Raw genomic sequence first — 21,093 nt, 5'->3', positions numbered from 1 at the left:
ATCGTTTGACCCTGAACTCCTTCTTTTCTCCATACCTCCACGCCAACATGGCTCTATCTACCCCAACCTTCTCTAGCCCTATATTCTAAACCCTTGTAAATCATGTCACGAGTCATTTTCACAAGGTAGAAACCCTGAAGTCCTCCTCAACTTCTGTTTGTCCCTTAATGTCTTCCTCCTCATCCAGATGTCTCCAAACCCTATCGATTCTATCTTTGACAAAAAAAAAAAAAAAAAGGTTTCATATCAAACTTTCCTCCTGGTCTCACCTCTACCGATTTAGTCATTTCCTGGTCATCTCTCATTTCTCTGCTTTCCCTTGTAGCAAAGGCAACACCACCAGCGTGTCTGTCAAAGTTAAATCGTAATGACGTCCTAAGTCTGCTCCAAAACTTCTGTGGTTCGCTATGCCTATGAGACAAAATTCAGCTTCTTAGAATAGATCCTTCCACGACCTCAAATCCTACCTCAATTCATCATTTCCTGGTCATCTCTCATTTCTCTGCTTTCCCTTTCCAGTGTAGCAAAGGCAACACCACCAGCGCGTCTGTCAAAGTTAAATCGTAATGACGTCCTAAGTCTGCTCCAAAACTTCTGTGGTTCGCCATGCCTATGAGACAAAATTCAGCTTCTTAGAATAGATCCTTCCACGACCTCAAATCCTACCTCACCCCGACCTAACTCTGTAGGTTTTTATTTTGTGTACATTCAGACTAAACGCCCTGAACACTGAAGCCCTCACATTCCCCACACGGCCGTACCTTCACGTACAATTCCCACAGCCTGGAACGGCCTTCGGGTCCACACCACAGATGCTTATTTAGGCCTCTGCTATCTACCAGACACTGTTCTGGGGCCTCAAAGATGAAATGAAGGGAGTTGGAGCCCAGTGGTGAGGGAGATGGGCGTATCAACAAATGACAAAAACGTGCTGTGATGCCAGAAATACACACAAAGGTCAGAGGCCACCCAGAGAGGGGACAGTGGCTCACTGGAAGAAGCGGGACAAGCAAGCATGGCAGACTCTAGGTGCTCACGATGAGGAGCAGTGAATCCACAGCCCAGGGTGCCAAGGGGTGCAAGGGGAGGTGCTGAGAGCTTCCAACCCATCCAGAAGCACGAAGTGCAATAGGGGATCGAAAAGGGATAAGATGGTACATTTTGTGGTGTTTTTAACCACAATTTAAATTGTTTTCTTCTTTTTTTTACAATGAGCAGAGTATCTTAAAAACCATGTTGGAATGAGCAGCCGCCCCACCTTCCCCTCCTTTCCTCTCCGACGTTAAGTTCTGGCTCCCGTGTCTAAAGACTCCTCCACTGTGAGTGCTGTGTGGCCTGGACCTTTGTCTCTGCTCGCAGAGCACTTCATACAGACCTCTTTGGAATACCACCGGGGGGATGGGGACTTAGCTCAGTGGTGCAGCCGCCTGCCTCACAAGCACAAAGTCCTGAGTTCAATCCCTGGTACCAAAAAAGAAAAAAGAAAAACAAAGGTGGTGCTAGCATACCATCACGTCTGGAAGTTTTTGCTTACTTCTTTCTTCCCTCACAAGAATGAATTCCTTCTGAACTGGCAGCATTTTTCATACAAGCATAGATCTTATATTGCTATAAGAATTTTATTGCATTCATTGGTTAATTTAGTATTAATAAACAATGACCTAGCATCACATTAATAGCCCTGCATACATGACTTCCTTTCATCCTCAAAACTGAGGACAGTTGTAGTCTTATGTTTTTATAGATGAGGAAAAATGAGATGAGAAGCTAAGACTATTTTGCCAAAAGTTTTGTAGCTGCATAGTAGAGATGTAAAGCAAAATTGAAGTTTCTGGGTTTTGTTTGTTTGTTTGTTTTTTGGCACCGGGGATCGAACTCAGGTCATTGCACTTGCAAGGCAGGCAGCGGCACCACTGAGCTAAATCCCTGGTCCCAAATTGAGGCTTTAATAACAAAATAGTAAATGGAGTTTCTCAAGGGGGAAAAAGAGGGTGGGATCTAGGATTTTAGTTCATAAGACAAGGCAAGAAGAGTTGGCCTATTCAGCATCAGGCACTACGCTACGCACTTTGCTGAAGTGCTTTCACTTAAAATAACTTCAACCTCATGAGATAATATCCACACACTGTAGATTTCACAGTGAAGAAACCAAGGTCCAGGAAAGTTAAATGTCTTGCCCCAAATCAGAGCTAGTGAGAGGCAAATGAATGAACTGTGTGTGATCCAGGACCTCTGCCAGCATTTCCTCTTTGATTCTTGGAGGAAGTGGTGAAAAGATGCAAATAAAGAGACTGTGAGGAGAAAAGATTCTCCAGAAGACTCGTCAGAGAATCTGAAACATCAGGCAAAGTGGGCAATTCCAGGAGGAGGCAGAGGGCTGAGGAGGGCTTGCAGAAATGCTCCATGATACATTTTTGTCAAAGAAGCTGGACTTAATCCCACTCAGGTTAAACCATTGGCCTCCTGTACCAAATCTCAATTGTCGCTGTTACAGGCGACTAGAGGAAACAGCCTGTCTGTCTGGGGACACTACAGATTTATGGCCGCTAACCCCAAAGGTGGCCTCAGTGCTGCCTGGTGATTAATTGTACTTCACCTCCCAAAGGTCTCATTCACTCTTCCACTCCTCCTTCTCATCCGACAATCTCGCTCCCCGTTTCATCCACAAATGAAGAAGCAGAAGAAAAAGCCCACCAACTCCCCCCAGCCTGCTTTGCAGCTGTGTGCTGTGCCCGACCTCCCATCCTGTCTCTAGGAACCGACCGCGCCCCTGCCTAAGGCTCACACCTTCTCTCCAACAGCTCCGCCCCCGTTTCCGTACTCAAGTGTCCGCAAGCACCAACCCAACAATTTCCTCGTCTGTCCTTTGGTCATTGGCTTTTCCCTCTCTGCTGGATCATCCCCATCAACAAATAACATCAAACATGCTATAATTTCTCACATCTAAAACAAACCAAACAAGAGCACAACCTCCCCTTGAGTTCCTATCTCCAGTCGGGTGTAGACACCACCACCTTACGGCTGGGCCCAGAGGTATCTGTGGTCACGCTACGGTTCCTCCACTGCTACCTCTCCCAGGTCCTCTTGAATGACATCCCCTGCTCCCTGTTATCCCGAGGAGGACACCGGCAGCCTTCACCGCGTTAGATGTCATCATCCATCTCCATTCCATATCTCCTTGGGCCTGCCAACATTTGATACATTTGATGTTACGCTCTTCCTTCCAATTTTCTTAGTTGGCTTCTGTATCACCATAGGCCGCCGACACCCGCAAGTTAGGAGGAGAGGTTTCTTTTGGCTCACCGTTTGTAGCAGTTTCCGGTGCAGTCAGATGGCTCCAAGGTAGAGCAGCGCGGCGGAAGAGGAACAGTCCGTGGCGTGGTGGCAGGAAGCGGAAAGCGATCGAGGGAGGAGGAGGGAGATGGACCCTGCGGGGCAGGCCCTAGTGACGGCGGACTCACCCAGCGACGCCATGGTCCAGGCGCCTCCAGAAGCCCACCTGCGAGTGTGGGGGACGTCCCGCTCCCAGCCGGGCACATGCTCTCCATCTCTGCCCCTTGCGGAACGCGCCTCGTCTGTCTTTTTCGCTGGCTGATCCTCATCATTTCAACCAAAAGGCTTTCCCGCTTACACGCCCTCAACTTCACAATGAATTACGTGCCGCTTTTCCCAGCTGGAAAACATCTGGATTATCTGTAGTTTCATCAGCTTTCACTGTTAAGCGGGGCCCAGCTGGCTGAAGAGGAGGACTCTGAGACTCGCGGGTGGAGAAGGGAGGCCACTGGGGGACGGCTGGGCCTCGTGTCCAGACAGATGCGTCAGTCACGTCCCCTCTTCCTCTCTGCCTAGCCTGTTCCTGCCATCCTGTCGGATCAGCGGTCCTTCCGTTCGGCTCAGTGATCTTCTGTGACCCCAGCAATGGCGACTGCCCTTGCAAGCCTGGGGTGGCAGGGCCACACTGCGACAGGTGCATGGTGGGCTACTGGGGCTTCGGAGACTACGGCTGCAGGCCCTGCGACTGTGCGGGAAACTGCGACCCTCTCACAGGAGACTGCATCAGCAGGTGAGCGCCGGCCCATCTGCGGGCACATCAGATCCTATTGAAGATCTAGGGGTGACTGGGAAAATCTCGCGTGAGAGGAGCAGAGATCTATTCGCACCTCCCTTTGCAGAATGTTTGGCAAATTGCAGTCGAATAATTGGTTCTTGCAAGTTTCTAGAGATCCTCTATCTTGTTTTGCAAAATAAACTATTTTTCAAAATAATTTTCTTGGGCCTGGGATTTAGCTCAGTGGTTCCGCCGCCTGCCTCACAAGCGCGGGGACCCGAGTACCAAAACAATAAAATTTAAAAAATAAATAATTAAAAATTCTTAAAGCACTACTGCTTTCTAGAAAGTGAAAGTTCAGGAAGGTAGAGGACAAAGTCTGTATCTGTGAATACACTGATTTCTACTCAAGTTCCAAAATACGCCTTAATAAGTTCTTTGTCATTTTATTTTATTAGCAACGCAGACATAGACTGGTATCATGAAATTCCTGACTTCCGTCCGGAGCACAACAAGAGTGAACCAGCCTGGGCCTGGGAGGATGAGCAGGGGTTTTCTGCACTTCGACACTCAGGTGAGGCAGCCATAGCTGGGGCCCCATTTCCTGGTCTGGTCCGTGAATGAGCCAGGGCACCGCTGTGGGGTCCTGTGAGGGAACTCTAGTTCATACGGTAGTGGCCGGCTAAGCCTGAAACAGGTGTAGCTGGGGACTATCTAAACTAACTCCGGTTTGCTTTCTGTTTGTTGGGGTCATATGTAGTTAGTATAGAAAATTTCAAAAAAGAAACAAATGACCTCAAATCTCATCAACTCCACTGTGAAGACTTTGAAGTTTTCCACCTCTAAAACCCACTGTTTCACACAATTAAGAGCTAACTGAGTCAGGCATGGTGGTGCATGCCTATAATCCAGGAGGCTGAGACAGGAGAATCGCAAGTTCTAGCCCAATGTGGGCAATATAACAATTTAGGAAGACCATGTCTCAAAATGAGAAAAAAAAAGGTTAGGATGTAGCTCAGTGTGAAGCTCCAGGTTCAATTCCCAGTATGAGACAAATGACTGATCGACATAGATGATAGATAGATGATTGATTGATTGACAAATAGACTTTTTAATTCTTAACCATTCAGGTTTGCTTTTGAATGAATTTCCTACCTGTAATTGACTTACTAATTTGTAGGAGTTCTTTACAAATTCATTAATCATCCATCCAACAATTTTTTTTTCAGTACTGAGGACCCAACCCAGGGGTGCTCTATCCTTGAATTACCTCCCTACCTAGTTCCATTTTTCACTTTGAGACAGATTTTTTCTTGCTGCTGAGTGACCCAGGCTGGCCTCAATTTGGGATTCTTCTGCCTCAGCCTCCTAAGTAGCTAGAATTACAGGCAGGCACCACAGCACCTGGCCCCAACAAATGTCTTTTGAATATCTATGTTGTGTGGCAGTGCTGTGAATATAGTAAGTGAACAGAACAGACAAAACTTGAATTCTGATGAAGGGAAAGCAGTAACAAATAAAATACTTGTATGATAGGTGTTTAGTGTGAAAGAAACAACAAAACAAGGATGGGGGATACAAAGTGCTTGGGAAGGTTATCCTTTTTTTTTTTTTCTTTCAATACTGGGAATTGAACTCATAACCTTGCACTTGTGATACAGGCACAATGCCACTGAGCTAAAGCCTTGGCTCGGGAGGGCTATACTTTAAATGAAGGGACCAAGAGAGCCCTGTGAAAGGTGACATATGAGGGAAAAACAAACCTAAAGAAGGTAAGGGACTGAGCCACACAGGCAGCAAAGGGAAGAGAGTTTAGGCAGAAGAAACAGCAAGTACAAAGGTCCTGGGGTGGGATTAAGGCTGATTTATTCAGGAAACCGCAGGGAGGCGGGGTGGCTGAAGCAGAGTGAAGCTGAAGAGGAGTGTAGAGGGGATGAAATGGAGGCTGCGGTTTCTGAAAGGACTGTGCATGTGACCTGGAGTCATTGCGGAAGCCTCTGGAGAGTTTTGAACAGACACGTGGCATTTAGAAATAACCAGTCGGCGTGCTTGGATGTTTTCTTTGTCACATTCCACACCATGAACGTAGGCCAAACCCAAAAGTTGGGTTTAATCCAGGTCCAGGAGAGTGAGGGATTGAGAGGGGGTAAAGAGGGCTGTGAGGATCGGCAGCCCGCGGGGTTTCAGGGGACTGCAGGGGAGCTGAGGACGGGGTGTAGAGCACGTCAGTGGGCTCTGCTGGAAACAGACAGGAAGAGCAGCAGCCTCTGATGCGGTCACGGAATCCGTAGCTGGGACGGTTGTCTGTAATGAGCCTCGATATCTGATCCGCTCTTCTTTCTTGAAGTTATCTGAGCTGTTGGCTCTTCGTTGTTTCGGGTGCAGGTTAGATGAAGCTAATTAAGCCCCATAAAAAGCTCTGTTCATATATTTATTGCTGTTGTTGACTTCACAGGTTATTGTACAGAGCAGTCGCTTTATAAGCCTGAGGAGTCCCAAACATGACACGTCTCTGAAGGAACACCCTTTCCAAGGCCTCTTAGCAGCATTTTGTCACTTTCCTCCAGAAAGGCTTTACATGTGTTAGTTATTAAATTTACAGACTTGAACCTACTCATTTTATTCAGTTTACTCCTGAATGCCTTACAGATTTTATTGCTATTGAGAAAATGATCTTTCTAAATGACTACTAACGGTATACAGTAAAGGAGTAAGGTTTGTTCGTTGTATTTCGATCCTGTATCCAGAAACCTTGCTGAAGTTGTGCCGTAATTCCAGTAATTTATACATAATCTTGATTTTTTAAATGTAGCCCATCGTATCCTCTGCAAATAAGGACAATTTTGCCTCACTTTTAGTTTTCATACCTCATTTTTTTCTTGCCTTATTACATTGGGTAGAGCCTCCAATATAATATTTCCCAAACCTGATGGAAACGTTTTGAAAATTGTATCAGTATGATATTTGATAGATTTTTATATATAGCCTTTATCAAGTAAAAGCCAGTCTATTCTAACTCCATTAGTCATGAGTTTTGTATTGAGCTGACTGCATTTTCTCTTTTAAGAAAATCATGTGGTTCTTCTCCTATGATAAATTAATGCTTTATATGAAATAAGATCTTCAACATGAAGTTATTCTTTTTTGGTGTGTTATGGGCAATCAAATCTAGGGCCTTGGCACTGAGCTACTTCCTCGGCCTTCTGCTTAGTTTTATATTGAGACAGGGTCTCACTGAGTCAGAGTTTCCCAGGTTGGGCACAACCTTGCAAGTCTTCGTGCCTTAGCCTCCCAGAGTGCTGGCTTGCGCCATCACACTTGGCCTGAAGCTCTTCTTCCAGTCCGCAGATGAACTGCTTTGGTCTCACACACTGTGGAATCTGATCTGCATAGTGTTTTGTTTTTGGTTTGCTTAGGATTTTGCTATCTTTGGTAGGCTAACCTATATTTGGTTAAGTTATAAGTTCTCTTCCCCCTTTATTTTTTCTACTCTCTGTAGTAATTCATATAAAAATACAGTCATGTATTACTTCATGACAGATATGTTCAAAGAAATGCATCATTGGGTGCTCGGTTGGGCAAACATCACAGACTGTATCTACTTTAACATAGTGAACTGTCAGCTCTGACTTCACTGAGCAGTAGCTTCTTATGAAAGCAGAGTAGAATATACTGTCTGCGATTCACCGTTCACAGAAGCATCACTATTTGGCACATTGACTGTAGAAGCATCCTTGGATGTTTATTCAAATTCACTTATAAAATCCTCTTGAGCTGCGGATTTAGCTCAGTGGTTCCACCACCTGCCTCGAAAGCGCAAGGTCCCGAGTTCGATCCCCGGAATCACCACAAGAAAAAGTCTTGATGTGGTGTTTGTGAGTAGGTGGAAACAGTCAATTTCTAATTCCATATATTTAGTACAGTGGACCCTCAAGTTACAACCAGACTGATATACAGACAACTTGGGTTACAATCGGAATTTTAGTTTTAACTTATGAACAGAGTCTTGAGTTACGATCCAAATTCTGGCCACTGTGTTTCCAGATGGTCTCAGATGTAGATTTAACCCTTAAAGAGTTCTGGAAGGAGCATGACAACATTCTTCCTGTGTGGGGTTGAGGAATCCTGGGCCTGTGTCTCTCTAAGGACACAGAACTGCCTGTGTACAGGAGCCAGACACTTCAGTTGACCAATTTGAGTTACAACCAGTCCTCCAGAATGAACTGAGTTTGTAAGTCAAGGTTCCACTGTAGTTACTTATTTTATTCTTGAGTTGGGGTTGATAAAGTTTTCTAGAAAATTATCAATTTCATTTAATTGTTTTAAAAAATGTTAAACCTTATTAGCATAAAGTTAGACATAGTATTTGCTTTCTAAACTTCCTAATCACTCAGTAGTTAGGTCTCCTTTTTGCCCCTAACCTGATTTCTGAATTTTTTTGTTATGATCTTAGGCAATATTGATGATTTTTAGCTTGCTTTTCAAAGAACTTTTGATTAAACTGATCTAATCTCTTTTTCCACTTACTATAATCTCAGGACAATTCCCTTAATGGTTTTATTTTAATTCACAACAGGAAATAAGGTAGGAAACATATGGTAATATGAAATTGTCATATTTACCTTTTAAGCATTTGAACAAGAAAACAAATCTTTCCCATTGAATTTTTTGCCTGAATGCTTATTAGTTTGAACCTTTTTTGCCTTCATAGTCTGAATTTTACAATTTTAACTTCAACAGCCACTTTAAAACTTTTTAGTTTACTTTTCTAACACAGTCGCGTTTTTATAACTCTCGGACTTTGTCCACTAGACCAAATCTGTACTAAGTGGGTTTTTAAGGCTATTGGACCAGTCGTGCCTGCTGCCAGTGAGGACCTGGCTGCCTACCATTCAGGCACATAGAGTGCTGGACCAGGAGGACTCCATACTCTCATGCCCACCACAGTGGTGGGGTCAGCAGTGTCCCCAGAGAGCCTCATGAAATCCGCGTGGATGCTCCCCAGACACAGGCGACTTTGTTCGGTTTCCTGCTCAGCAGCAATATTCCCACTGCATAGAGGACAGTGCTCCTGGGGGCCTTTTTTCAACCAAAAAGTGATGACCAGTTTCTTAAGAAAAAGAAAGTTCATCCTGAAATCTAGATGCCTATTATCTACCTTAAATTTGCTTGAAAAACTTTTCGGCTCGAAGTATAATGCACTACCATAGCAGCAAACTCCCATTCATTTCTCTCCTCTTTTCAGTGCTGAGGATCAGACCCAGGCCTCACACATGCAAGCGCTCTACCACTAAGCTACACTTGCTGCCTTTAACACCCTTAGCTTCTACCATTTCTCGGGGGATACCAAACACCAGATGTGAAATTTCACTTCTTGAATAACAACACTGGCTCTAACGAGTACCACAGAACTGTACAAGACGCTCATTTTTTTAAAAAATGTGCTAGTAACCTAGTATAACTAAACAGGGTTTTCTCTTCTTCCAGATTTGTCATAAGAAAATACATCTGGTAATTAGAGAGGAAAACCAAACTCCCCCTGAGGCCCTAAGGAACCTGATTCTGGGGAGTCAGGCAGCTTTCCGTACATGCGGTTAGCTTGTGTGTGTGTGTGTGTGTGTGTGTGTGTGCGCCAGGGATCGAACCCTGGTCCTTGTGCTTTCAAGGCAGGCAGCAGAACCACTGAGCTAAATCCCCGGCCCCACTGTTAGCAATTTTGTAGGTAGATCAGTGTGTGTCGCTAAGGGAAAACCCTATACCAAGGATGGCATTGGCCTGAAAATAGTTTTTGCATTAGGCTGGAGTACTGGATGGAGACGTTCACATTTGCACATAATTTTAGAAATACCGATCAATTTTGCTCTTACAAGAGGAGGGTCAAGATGCTAGAATAAAGAATACCAAATCTTCTAATAAGATTACTGACATTTAGAAATGGGAAGAAAGGAGCTAAAGGTGTAGGGAAGGTGATTGGCCTGAAAATAGTTTTTGCATTAGGCTGGAGTACTGGATGGAGACGTTCACATTTGCACATAATTTTAGAAATACCGATCAATTTTGCTCTTACAAGAGGAGGGTCAAGATGCTAGAATAAAGAATACCAAATCTTCTAATAAGATTACTGACATTTAGAAATGGGAAGAAAGGAGCTAAAGGTGTAGGGAAGGTGGGATGGGTAGGGGAAAAGTAAAAAGTTACAGTTGGTCGAGATTAACCTCCTTAGAAAACAATTAGTCGGTGAGATTACTACGGGTGGAAAGGTTGTCAGTAGAAGTCTGAGGCTGATGCTGTTGGCACAGAGGTGACACCAAATCACCCAAGTGCCAGTGTCCTTTGTGTGCTCATTACTGCGTTGTTGGACAGTGAGTCCGTAACTTCTTTTAGGCGATCGGTATAAATTACATAGTAATTGTGGTCACTACATTAGCGTACGTGACAGGAAGGAATGCAAAGGGCGCAGAATTTTGTGTACATATCTACTATAGCAGGTCTAGAAAATGCATGGGGACAAGGACCTGGTAGATTCACTGAGAACCCCATTAATTTAAGATTTGTGTTTGTTTGTTTGTTTTATAAGCGTAGCACTCACCAAGTGCTAGGCTTTGTTTGAAATGTTTCTCAAATATTGATTTGCTTGGTTTCCTAAACTGTATGAGGTAGATGCTGTCATCCCAGGACTCTGAATGGGGAGAGTGACGTGAGGCTCTGTAGGCCGTGTTTTTCACCACTGTGTCATCCTATCCCTGCAGTGATACGTTTTGTTGTTGTTCATTGTTTCTGTAGTAAAGATTTGACAATAAAACTCCAGAAAATCTTTTTTAAAAAAAAGAAAGAAAAACACATCTGGGAGGCCGGGGGTGTAGCTCAGTAGCAGAGACCCTCCTAGGATACCTGAGTTTTGGGGTTCAATCACCAGGACTGCAAAAACAAAACCCACAAAATCTTGCTTGAGCCCAACCCCCCCAAAAAAAATAATAATAATAATTTTTTTGAGCCACCGTCTCATTATGTTACCAAGGCTGGCCTGCAGTTCCAGAGCCCAGGTAATAGCTGGAACTGTGGAACACAGTACCGCATTCCCCAGCCTGACCCAGAAATGGTAATGTTTGAGCTTTGAGCATGTTAAGAAGGAGTACTGAAAGGCAGCCAAAGAAAGACTCTCACGTAATAGACCTTCGTGTGCTCCGAGAGGCTGGAAGAGCCACACACAGCACATGCCATTTGGAGCTGCACTCGGGTCTACAGCTTGGCAGTTTACCTTGCTCTCCTGCTTTCACAGAATCATTGAACGCACGGCTGTCCGCGTAGGGTACTACTATTTCTGAATAAGTAACTCTATGCTTAATTATAGGCAACGTTATTTACTGAGTCACTGCAACTGGTTTTAAGCGCCCTTGGTTTCTCCTTTGCACCATTTCATTCCGCTGTGGTTTTTCCATTTGTAAATCTCATTCTCTGACATGTGTAGCAGCTCCGTCAGAGTCTCTGTGCCAGTGTTTTCCACACCTTGGCCTCCTCCACCGACCCAGTTTCACCAGAATCGTACTCTCTGAAAATGACTTCAGTTCATGACTCAAGAGTGAAACTTTAGAAGAGACTCTGATGGCTCCTGCTACCTGGCAGTTCCTGTTCCTGCCAGTGCTCTCCTGATCCTCTGTTTCTCTGAGTTCTGGTTCTTTAGCTGCTTCTCCTCTCTGGAAGTTGCCCCATACCCTTGCAAAAAGGAAATTAGAAAACTGATTACCGCCACCAACCTTTACACATGCCCGAAAAGCTCTCCTAACTTCCATATTTTTGATAGTGGCACAATCCTGTCACCTTCGCTGAAAACTTCCTTCCCAGTGTTAATTTTCATAGTTCCTGTTCCCTTGCCCTCATTCAATCCTTTGAAAAGATTTGTACTCAAACTCTCAATCTCCCTTGATTTTTTTTTTTTTCAGTACTAGGGCTCGAGCCCAGGGTCTTGGCACTAAGCATCATCCCCAAGCCTGTTTTAACTTTTTATGTTCAGACAAAATCTCACTAAGCTGCTAAATTGCCAGGCTGCCCAAAGAAGCCTCAGTCTTAGGATCCTCCTGCCTCAGCCTCCCAGAATGCCAGGATCATGGGTGTACGGCTCCCACACCCAGTTTACATCTTCCTTTCTTGACCCATGGCTACCTGTCTAGTTAGACCCACCTTACATTTGGTTTAGAAAAACAGTAGGATGAAAAGATTAGGACTTCAGAGTCTCCAAACTGAGACTTAAAAATCCACTTTCATGCTTGTTAGCTGTGTCGCCTTGAACAAGTTAATTAACTCCTGTGACCTTCATTTCTAAATGTGTCAGTAATGCCTACCTCACCATATATGCTAAACAGGATTACATGGGCCAAGGTCCTTTATGGATTATTGTTGGCACCCAAATTAATTACCTTGCTGTTGTTACAATAGACTCTTCTAACTTCTAGTATACATGTGTATATGTTTTTATTCATGTACCTTCTATAAGCTGAGAACTTTAAAAAAAAAAACCCCATTATCTAACAAATTAAAGTGAGGCCCTAACTGCATATTAGTCAAGGTCCAAGGTCCTACATCGTACCTTCTTCTACTCCTCCCTGGAATAAATAGGACCTCTCACTGTTCCACAAACACACTCGACCTTTTCTTTCTTACATTTCTTCACTCGTTCTTCCATCTCTATATCCCTATCAAATTTCTACCAGTTAGCGTCTTAGGGAGTAAGTAAGGGTAAAATAAAACAGGGAAGCTCAGCGGTAGAGCACTTGCCGAGGATGCACCAGGCCCTAGGTTCAATCCCCGGCACCACACACACACACACACACACACACACACACACAACGTTTTTTAATGTTTAGCAATGGTGTAAATGTTCCTTAGTAAGTGCTACATACTTTACCACTCAGTGCTTATGAAATGCTCGGTATGAGCCCAGGAAAAGAGCAAAGAGAAAATGGTAAAGATTGTTTCTAATTGTTAAGTCTGTAAGGATGAAAATCGTATCTCTTCTGGATCTCAGAAATATAAAGCTGAATAAAACATAACCGCTGTGTTTGAACTCTCTTTTTAACTTGCTCAGTGTCTTTGTTTCTAAGCCTCCTCTATGCACCTTCAAATGACATTTTAATAGATATTAGCTTGGGCCAGGGATTTGGCTCAGTGGTTCTGCTCCCTGCCTTGCAAACGTAAGGGCCTGAGTTCAATCTCTGGTACCACCACCAAAGAAAAAAAAAGATATCAGCTTTATTTTAATAAATGTCCACCCAAAAAAACGTAACTGCTGTCCTCAAGAGAGTAAATATAAATGAGTGTGAGAGATGCTATCTGTAATCTATGTACAAAGGCATTTTGAAAGTTTTAACGGGACCTGGAAAATCTCTTGCACTTAATAATTTTAGTATATAACTCCAACTATTGAGAGAAGTATCCTTCCTACTTTTCCTGTCTTCCCAGAATGGACCCTCTCACCCAAGCATGTTGTAGTGGTTTCAGACCGCTTAGCACCTTTCTGTGCATTGCTTTAATGCTTTGCAGGACTGGAAGCCTTAGGCACGAATTGGACCCTCCGCCTCTCTATGTTTGTGAAGGGTGTAGCGCTCTGCCTTCCACATCACTGGTGCTAATAAATACTTTTCGAATGGGCGGTGTCACCACCAATGCACTACAGGGCCATTTCATTTTGACTTTTGTGGTCACGGGCAGGAGCTGCAAGATGGCAATCGTCTTTTCTGAGTTATCCCTTCCCACAGCGGCATTTCCCAGTATCAGCTCCTAACACTGAAGTATGACACCGTCCCTACCCTGTATATTTTGCTTAGGGCAGTCCTTTTGGGGTGATAACTAACTCCATTCTGAAGAGGCTGTGTCTTTTGAATGACTTTCACGGCTGCTTAACACTTACGATTTACCTTGTAGAATCACTCAAGGGCTCAAGCACGTGCTAGCTGAATTTACTTTCTCTCTCTTCTCCCCCTCCTCTTCTGTCAAAAACTAACACAGTTTTCCATTTCTTTTTTGCAGGTAAATGTGAATGCAAGGAACAGGTGTTAGAAAACCCCAAGGCATTCTGTGGAATGAAATACACATACGGTGAGTCCGAAATCCTCCAGCGCTTCTGAGAACCTATTCAAACCAAAGACGAGGCTTCTCAGAAAACGGGAGGCCCCGAAGGATGACATTAGCACATTGCCAAGCACCTACTAAAAGCTTAGGAAAGGGCAGGGCGTGGGGAAGGATACCCTATCTCCCCATGAAGACTGAGACTAGCTAGCCGCCTGGTCTCCTCTCCAGCTTTCCCTGAATCTCTAAACCTCTCAGATACCAGGAAAAAACATCGCATGAGAAAAAGTGGAAGTGGCACTGCCCTGAGCAAAGACTGTTACTGCCTTCAACTTCTGAATGGATTTTGTTTACTATTGAATATACTAGGATAGCTCATCTCATGACATTCTGGATGAGTGCCTGAGGCTTGTCACTGATCCATCATTTATATAGCCTGAAATATGCATTAGAATGAAGAGGAAATTTTTTCACATTGTGATTTCTAAAACCAAGGACTGTACAGTGTTTAGGTTCTTGAAAACATTGTATTTAATCTCATAAAATAGTAAAAAGTAAATGGTTTTAAAAGTCACATAAATCTTACCTAGATTTATACATACGCTTCCTTTTCTTCACCTCCCAATTTGGCTAAATAATAAAAGAAAACTTTCCAAATGTACCATGCCCAGAAGAGGAGAACAGTTCATAGTGCACGCATCTACTCTCTAAAGCAAGAAACATGAAGCCGGGAGTCATGGTACACACTGTAATCCCAGCACTCGGCAGGCTGAGGCAGGAGGATCGCTGTGAGTTTGAGACCAGCCTGGGCTACGCAGTGAGTTCCAGGTCAGTCTCAGCTATATAATGAGACCCTGTCTCAAAAACCAGAAGAAAAAAAAAAAAGAAAGAAAAAAAACAAGAAACATGATAATTTAGTGCTAAATTAGCTCAGTGGAAATATCAACCACTTATCATCACACAGAGGCAGCTCTCCAACAAACAACAATTTTTTTAATAAACTGTGTTAATTTTCTACTTTAAAAAACTCGAACATCTTTCATGATGCAATAAAACACCTTTGTCTTAGTGCATTACAGCTAAAGACTTGGGGAAAACATGGTTTCTCCTCTGCGGTCTCTGGTTTAATGAGGAAAAATGTGGTTATTTATTCCTCTAGCAGATACTTGCTGAGAAGCAGTGGCAGACACAAGGCCCCTGCTCACTCTGAGCTCATGGGGAAGTGGACTCAGAGTAGTGAGCATTTTCTGAGTATTCACCTTGGGCCAGGCACTGTGCCACGCACCCCTCCTGCATTGAATCTCATTAGGCTCTGGCCTAAACTCCGCCTCTTCTCGGCCACTCTTGTGACCTTGGGCAGTTCGTGTGATTCCTTAGAACTTCAAGACCTCGTGAGTTCCGAGACCAGTCAGAAGTCTACACTTCGATGACTTTGTCATGGCAGCCCTAGGACGACTGTGTGGTCGGAGTATGAGACAAGCCAGACAGGGCTTTCCCGTCACACTCCATCTTCGCTCGGGGTTCCAGGAGCCGGTCGGAGCTCTCCTAAGGATGGAGAAGACGGCGTCGACGCGCTCCTTACCTCCGCCTTCCCTCTCCCACTTTTTCCATTTCTTAATCCCCAGCCACATCCACTTCTGCGGCGGGAGGGGGGGGGGCGTCCTGGAGCCCTGAAATAATCATGTGCTATGAAGTATATTTTCCTAAGCCAGAAGAAAGAATTTGGAGTGTTTCATCCGAGAAATAACGAATGTTTGATCTGCTTAGTCTGATTTGAATATTGCTCTATATATCCTGATCTCTCACCTGGTACTCCATCAGTGTGTATAATTTATGCACCAAAAAGGACACTGGAATTCGGCCGTGCTGTAAAGGGAATGCTTCCCTAACCCCAGTCACCTTGAACTGTGCTTACCAGATAGAGGGAGGAAGCGTGATCCATCACACTGTAGACTCCTTAGGATGCAACATCTTGGTCTCTAACCTAACATTATACACAGTCAGCTATAAACGTATCCTAGAGTCAGGATATAAATAAAAACCAGGATAAAAATCATACTTCCTATTTTTTCTACGTAATACATTTGATAGCTGAACATATGTAAGATTATATTTGCAGGTTGTATTTAAGATTACAATGTCTGATAAGCCTCCTAGCATAGTGACGTGGGAGGTAGGACTTGAAATTGCTCAAGAAAGACGAAACAGTTCGTGTAGATAAATGAAGTGAAGGCAGCACAAAAATGGATCTAATGGCACCTAATGATTTTTTTAAAAGCACAATTCCACATCTTGGTAATCATCAATTCACCTGTCTGTTACATTCTGAAATTTATATTTAAGTTGTTCAGATTTCAAAGGAAAACATGGAATCTGTGTGTTTTGACTTTTTTTTTTATGCTGGTACAGTGCTAAAGATAAAGATTTTGTCAGCTCACGATAAAGGCTCTCATGCTGAGGTCAATGTGAAGATTAAGAAAGTCTTAAAATCTACCAAATTGAAGATTTTACGAGGAAAGCGAACATTATATCCAGAGTCCTGGACGAACAGAGGCTGCACTTGTCCAATACTCAATCCTGGTGAGCATTCAACTTTCTGTCTTAATTCCCACCTACATTGGTTCTGCTGATTTGCTGTTGTCTTACATTCTGTGCACCACAACCCGAATAAAGTCAGAAAGGCGTCTCCTTTTCTCCGCCTGAATTCTGGAGAAAATCCAAGTGGAATTGTTTGAACTGATATAAAAAAAAAAAATATATTTCTCTTCTATGTCCTCTATAAAGGTAAAATATTTCAAATCTAGCAATAGAATACTTTCTATCCTACAAGAAAAGTCTCAGATTGGTTCCAGGTGCCAGCTTGCATAGAAAGGACTTTCATGAATTTATCTGCCACTAGCTAGCTCGTTATCTGAGAGCTGCGTCCTGTTACATTAGAACCTGTTCCCAAAGGGAGCTCAAATGCAAAATACCATCTGTGCAAATAATATTGAATTCATTTTTACTATTGCATGAGAAACATCTGCTTCTCCTGGATAGAAAACAACTCTTGAGTTCTCATTGTGTTGTTTTCTATTAAATGTTCACTCTGGTTTCCAATTAGAAACAGCAGGGGGGAAAATTTTTTCAACAGAATTTTAGAGAAACTTGAAAATTTGACTTGATCGAATTTTAATCCTTAAAATGTATGGCAGAGAAACAAGGCCATAAGCAGAGGGATCCTTACCTCTACACACTACAAGTGTATGTACACACTTCTTATGGGGCAAAAGCTACTTATTTCTCTTCCTCCCTCATGAAATTTGAGGGCAGGAGTTAGATTTTTTGATCATAGTATCCCTTTTTTTTTGGTACCAGCGATCGAACTCAGGTCCTTGCGCTTACAAGGCAGGCACCAGAACCACTGAGCTAAATCCCCGGCCCTGATCATTCATTACAGATGATGATGGTAACATAGCACTCAGATAGTAAGTTCTGTTAAAATAAATAACAATTCCAAAAAAGCCCTCTATCTGCCTGCATATGTGTTCCTGTTCGTGTAGTCAGCACTTGCCTCTTAGGGGCACTGTCAAGATTTATGTTCTGTGTATGTTCTCCACACAAGCTAAGAAACCACAGTTCTGCTAATAAGAAGTCTTCTATGGTCTTTGATTAATACATTTGAAAGAAATAACAACAGAGAGAGTGAAAGAGAAACTAGCAGTAAAATAGACCCTCATTCCAATCTAAGCAGTGATGCAAAGGTTTTAATTTTGCTCACCTGTCAACTAATTTCTCAGAATTTCATCTACCCCTTCAGTGCTTTATTTAAATTTTAGTAAAAGAGGAAGCTGGACAATTTGAAATCATTAAAAATCATTTCAAAGAATAAACTGAAGTAATGAGAATCTTGGATTTTGAATACAGGAACCTAAAAATCATCGTTTCTCTTTCCTAGTGTCAGTCCTTAGGGGCTCTTCTTACATTTTCTGCTATCTTGGTACAAGAAAAAAAAAAAGTCTGCTCAGTTTTTCAGTGAGACATTGAAAACAAAAGCCTTGAGCATCTGAGCCACCTTCAGGAAGTGAGCTATCCTTCCTAATCAGGTTTTGAGTCCATCACAATTGAAAACATAAGTGCAATTATTCAAGGAATTCTTGAAAACATGTTTACTTGCTTTGAAGAAAAAGCTGGAACCTGCCAAAGCAAAATCCGGACCTCTTTCATTTGACTTTGCTTTTCCATTTTTACAAGTTCGGTAGCCAAAACCAAAGAAGGCTGATAAGAAAATTCTGAACCCTTAAATATCTGTGTGCTTCCTTTCCTGCTTTTGATGAGAAGCCATCCGGCTGGGTAACCCTGCGAATTCATTCTTTCTTAATTCATGCACACACTGACATTTTAGAATACCAAGGCTAGCACCAAAAAATATCTTCCTTTTCTATGCATACAAAGTTAATCTGTGTGTCCTCAACCACGTAGCAAAGTAGATGTCAAAGCATAGACATAGGAAAACTAAATATAAATGATGATAAGAGATATAGAAGAAAAAATTGTTTTGTGTGTTAATTTTTGGTGTAATGCTGCTCCACAGTTTATGGGTTTATTCAATATTGTTTATATGAGTTTAATTTATGTTTGTACTTTAATGGTAAATTCCTGTAATATTTGTTTTACTTATAGTTTCAAAGTAAATTCACCTAACATAGGACACTTAATTCGAGGGCTTTTTTAAAGAATGGTTTGTCTTTTGAGAGAAGGTCTCACTATGTAGTTCAGGCTGGCCTTGAACTCAGGACTACCTGAAACTTGTGATGATCCTCCTGCCTCAGCCTCCCAGGTGCTGGGATTATAGGCATGCACCACCATGCCAGGCATTTAATTATAATTTTTAAAAAGTATTTTATTACTTTAAATATTAAATGAATGATATCAAGACTATTTTAACTAGTCTGTTAATTAAACAAAAGGAGTTTCATGCAGAAGGCAAAGCCACCCTTTAAAGAATGTAACCTAATAATCCATTTTACATTATGTCCTCCAGTGTTATTCTGTCACACATTATTTTTTCTAAGGCATCATTTTCTTTCTTTCTTTTTTGGCATCATGTTTCTTTTTCTCTTTTTCTTAAACCATGACAGTTATTTTAAAATTTAGTATTGTTTTTGTTTACCAATCTTTTTAATAATTGTTTTATTATTGTTAAAGTGATAAAATACATGTATATTATAGAAATTTGGGGGAAATTTCCAAATTTCACATTTTTATCCCACCCCCAGTCTCATCTCTGTTAATATCTTAGTGCACATCCTTCCAAATCCTTCTCTATGTGTGTGTATCTTGGTTTTTTTTTAGTACTGAGGATTGAACTCATGACCTTGCGCTTGCCAGACAAGCACAGTGCCACTGAGCTACATCCCCAGGCTCAAACGAGAATGAAATCATAGTAGACACTCTATTCTGCAACCTGTTTTATTCAGTTAATAATCTTTACCTTAGCCAGGCGTGATGGCGCACGCCTGTAATCCCAGCACTCAGGAGGCTGAGGCAGGAGGATCGCTGTGAGTTTGAGACCAGCCTGGGCTGTATAGTGAGTTCCAGGTCAGTCTCAACTACATAGTGAGACCCTGTCTCAAAAAACCAAAAATAAATAAATAAATAAATAATCTTTACCTTAAATTTTAGTCTTCATATTATCTAATATGAAAAATAAAAATGTAAGTGCTAATAAGAGCTCAGACCCTCTTCCTATTTCCCAGCTGATCCCAAAATGTCCTTTATTGATGATTTATTCTTGTTGGCATTCAATCCAAGATCACACCTTATATCTGGCTTTTCAGATCCTCAAGTCCCTTTTATTCTGGCAGAGTCCCATTTTGAGGACTTGTTGAAGAAACTAGACCATGTCCTGTGGATTCAACAACCTTCTGGTGTTGTTTACTTGTTCCTCTATCCCCTCTAATCTCTAAAGGTGTGACTGAGTTAAGATAACTACTTTGGCACATGTCTTTTAGAAGCACCTGCTTCGTGTCCAGTCACATCGGGAGACAGAGGATGTGGGTCCTTCCCAGGTGTCCCCTCCCTTAACCCTCGGGTCACAGTGAAGACTGTCTGCTCTCATCACTGGCACTTTTGTTTTTTCTTCCAAGACTAGAAAATAATGAGTATAGAGGTACTGAGGACTATATAAACATTCAGTTTTCCATTAGCCACTCTTTTAGTGATTTTTACCACCAACTGGTAGTCCCTTTTAGAATCCTATATTTTCATTAGAGTTTGATCTTTTCTTTTTGTTTGTTTGTTTTGGGTTTTTGGCCTTTTCCAGTACTGGGAATTGAAAGATTTTGATGTTTTTAAAGTTCTAATTCTCTCCATTTATTAGCTGCCATTCTATAAAGGACTTTCTCTCCCAAGGTGGTCTATTAGGTTACTATGAAATGCAGTTTTTATTATAAAGCAGAATAAATGCTAAGTTGTTTCCCTTGATTTTCAATTTTCATAGTAAGAAATGGCTTTAACAGCTGCCTGAAAAGATGACTATTTTTCTCTAGCTTTCTTTTTTTTTTTAATGAATTTTTCTTGATGTAGTATGCTTCCAGGCACACAATTATTATGTTTCTTGGTGCTCAAACTGTCACACCTTCAACAATTTATAATCTGTTACAGCCTCTTCTTGCTACCCTCCTGTATCCATTTTTAAAAATCTACATCAATCTCTGAAAGCTCTCCCGATTTGTGGCACAACATCTCCCAAACTCACCATATATCTGCCTACCTGGACCTGGGATAAGCTGTTCTCCAAGAAACATTTATTTTGTTTTGTTTTTAGTGAGACTTGTTATCAGAGACCACAGTCTTATTTGCTGCTGGTGTTCATTCTGACAGGGATGACATTTTTTTTTTCCTAGGTCATTTAAGTGAATGAACAAGAAATATAAAATCATACGTATAAATTTATATTTTCCATTGACTGTCTAGTGTTTTACTTTTTTTTTTTTTTTTTT

At 42.2% G+C, this 21,093-nt stretch overlaps 1 protein-coding gene across 1 annotated transcript in view; it reads left to right on the top strand.

The window, feature by feature from the left end:
* Window positions 1-21,093, top strand: part of Ntn4 (netrin 4) — a 101,355-nt gene that overhangs the window by 78,039 nt on the left and 2,223 nt on the right. Inside the window, exons 5-8 of the mRNA XM_010629175.3 lie at window positions 3,850-4,063; window positions 4,507-4,622; window positions 14,072-14,140; window positions 16,520-16,690. Of these exons, the coding sequence (XP_010627477.1) occupies window positions 3,850-4,063; window positions 4,507-4,622; window positions 14,072-14,140; window positions 16,520-16,690 (570 nt within the window). The remainder of the gene's footprint in view (window positions 1-3,849; window positions 4,064-4,506; window positions 4,623-14,071; window positions 14,141-16,519; window positions 16,691-21,093) is intronic.

This window comes from Fukomys damarensis, unplaced genomic scaffold, assembly GCF_012274545.1.
Source record: "Fukomys damarensis isolate Sample0158 unplaced genomic scaffold, DMR_v1.0_HiC HiC_scaffold_15, whole genome shotgun sequence".
Classification (NCBI taxonomy): Eukaryota; Metazoa; Chordata; class Mammalia; order Rodentia; family Bathyergidae; genus Fukomys; species Fukomys damarensis.
The sequence above is the reverse complement of the archived record's forward strand: the minus strand, read 5'-3'. Positions and strand labels throughout refer to the sequence as shown.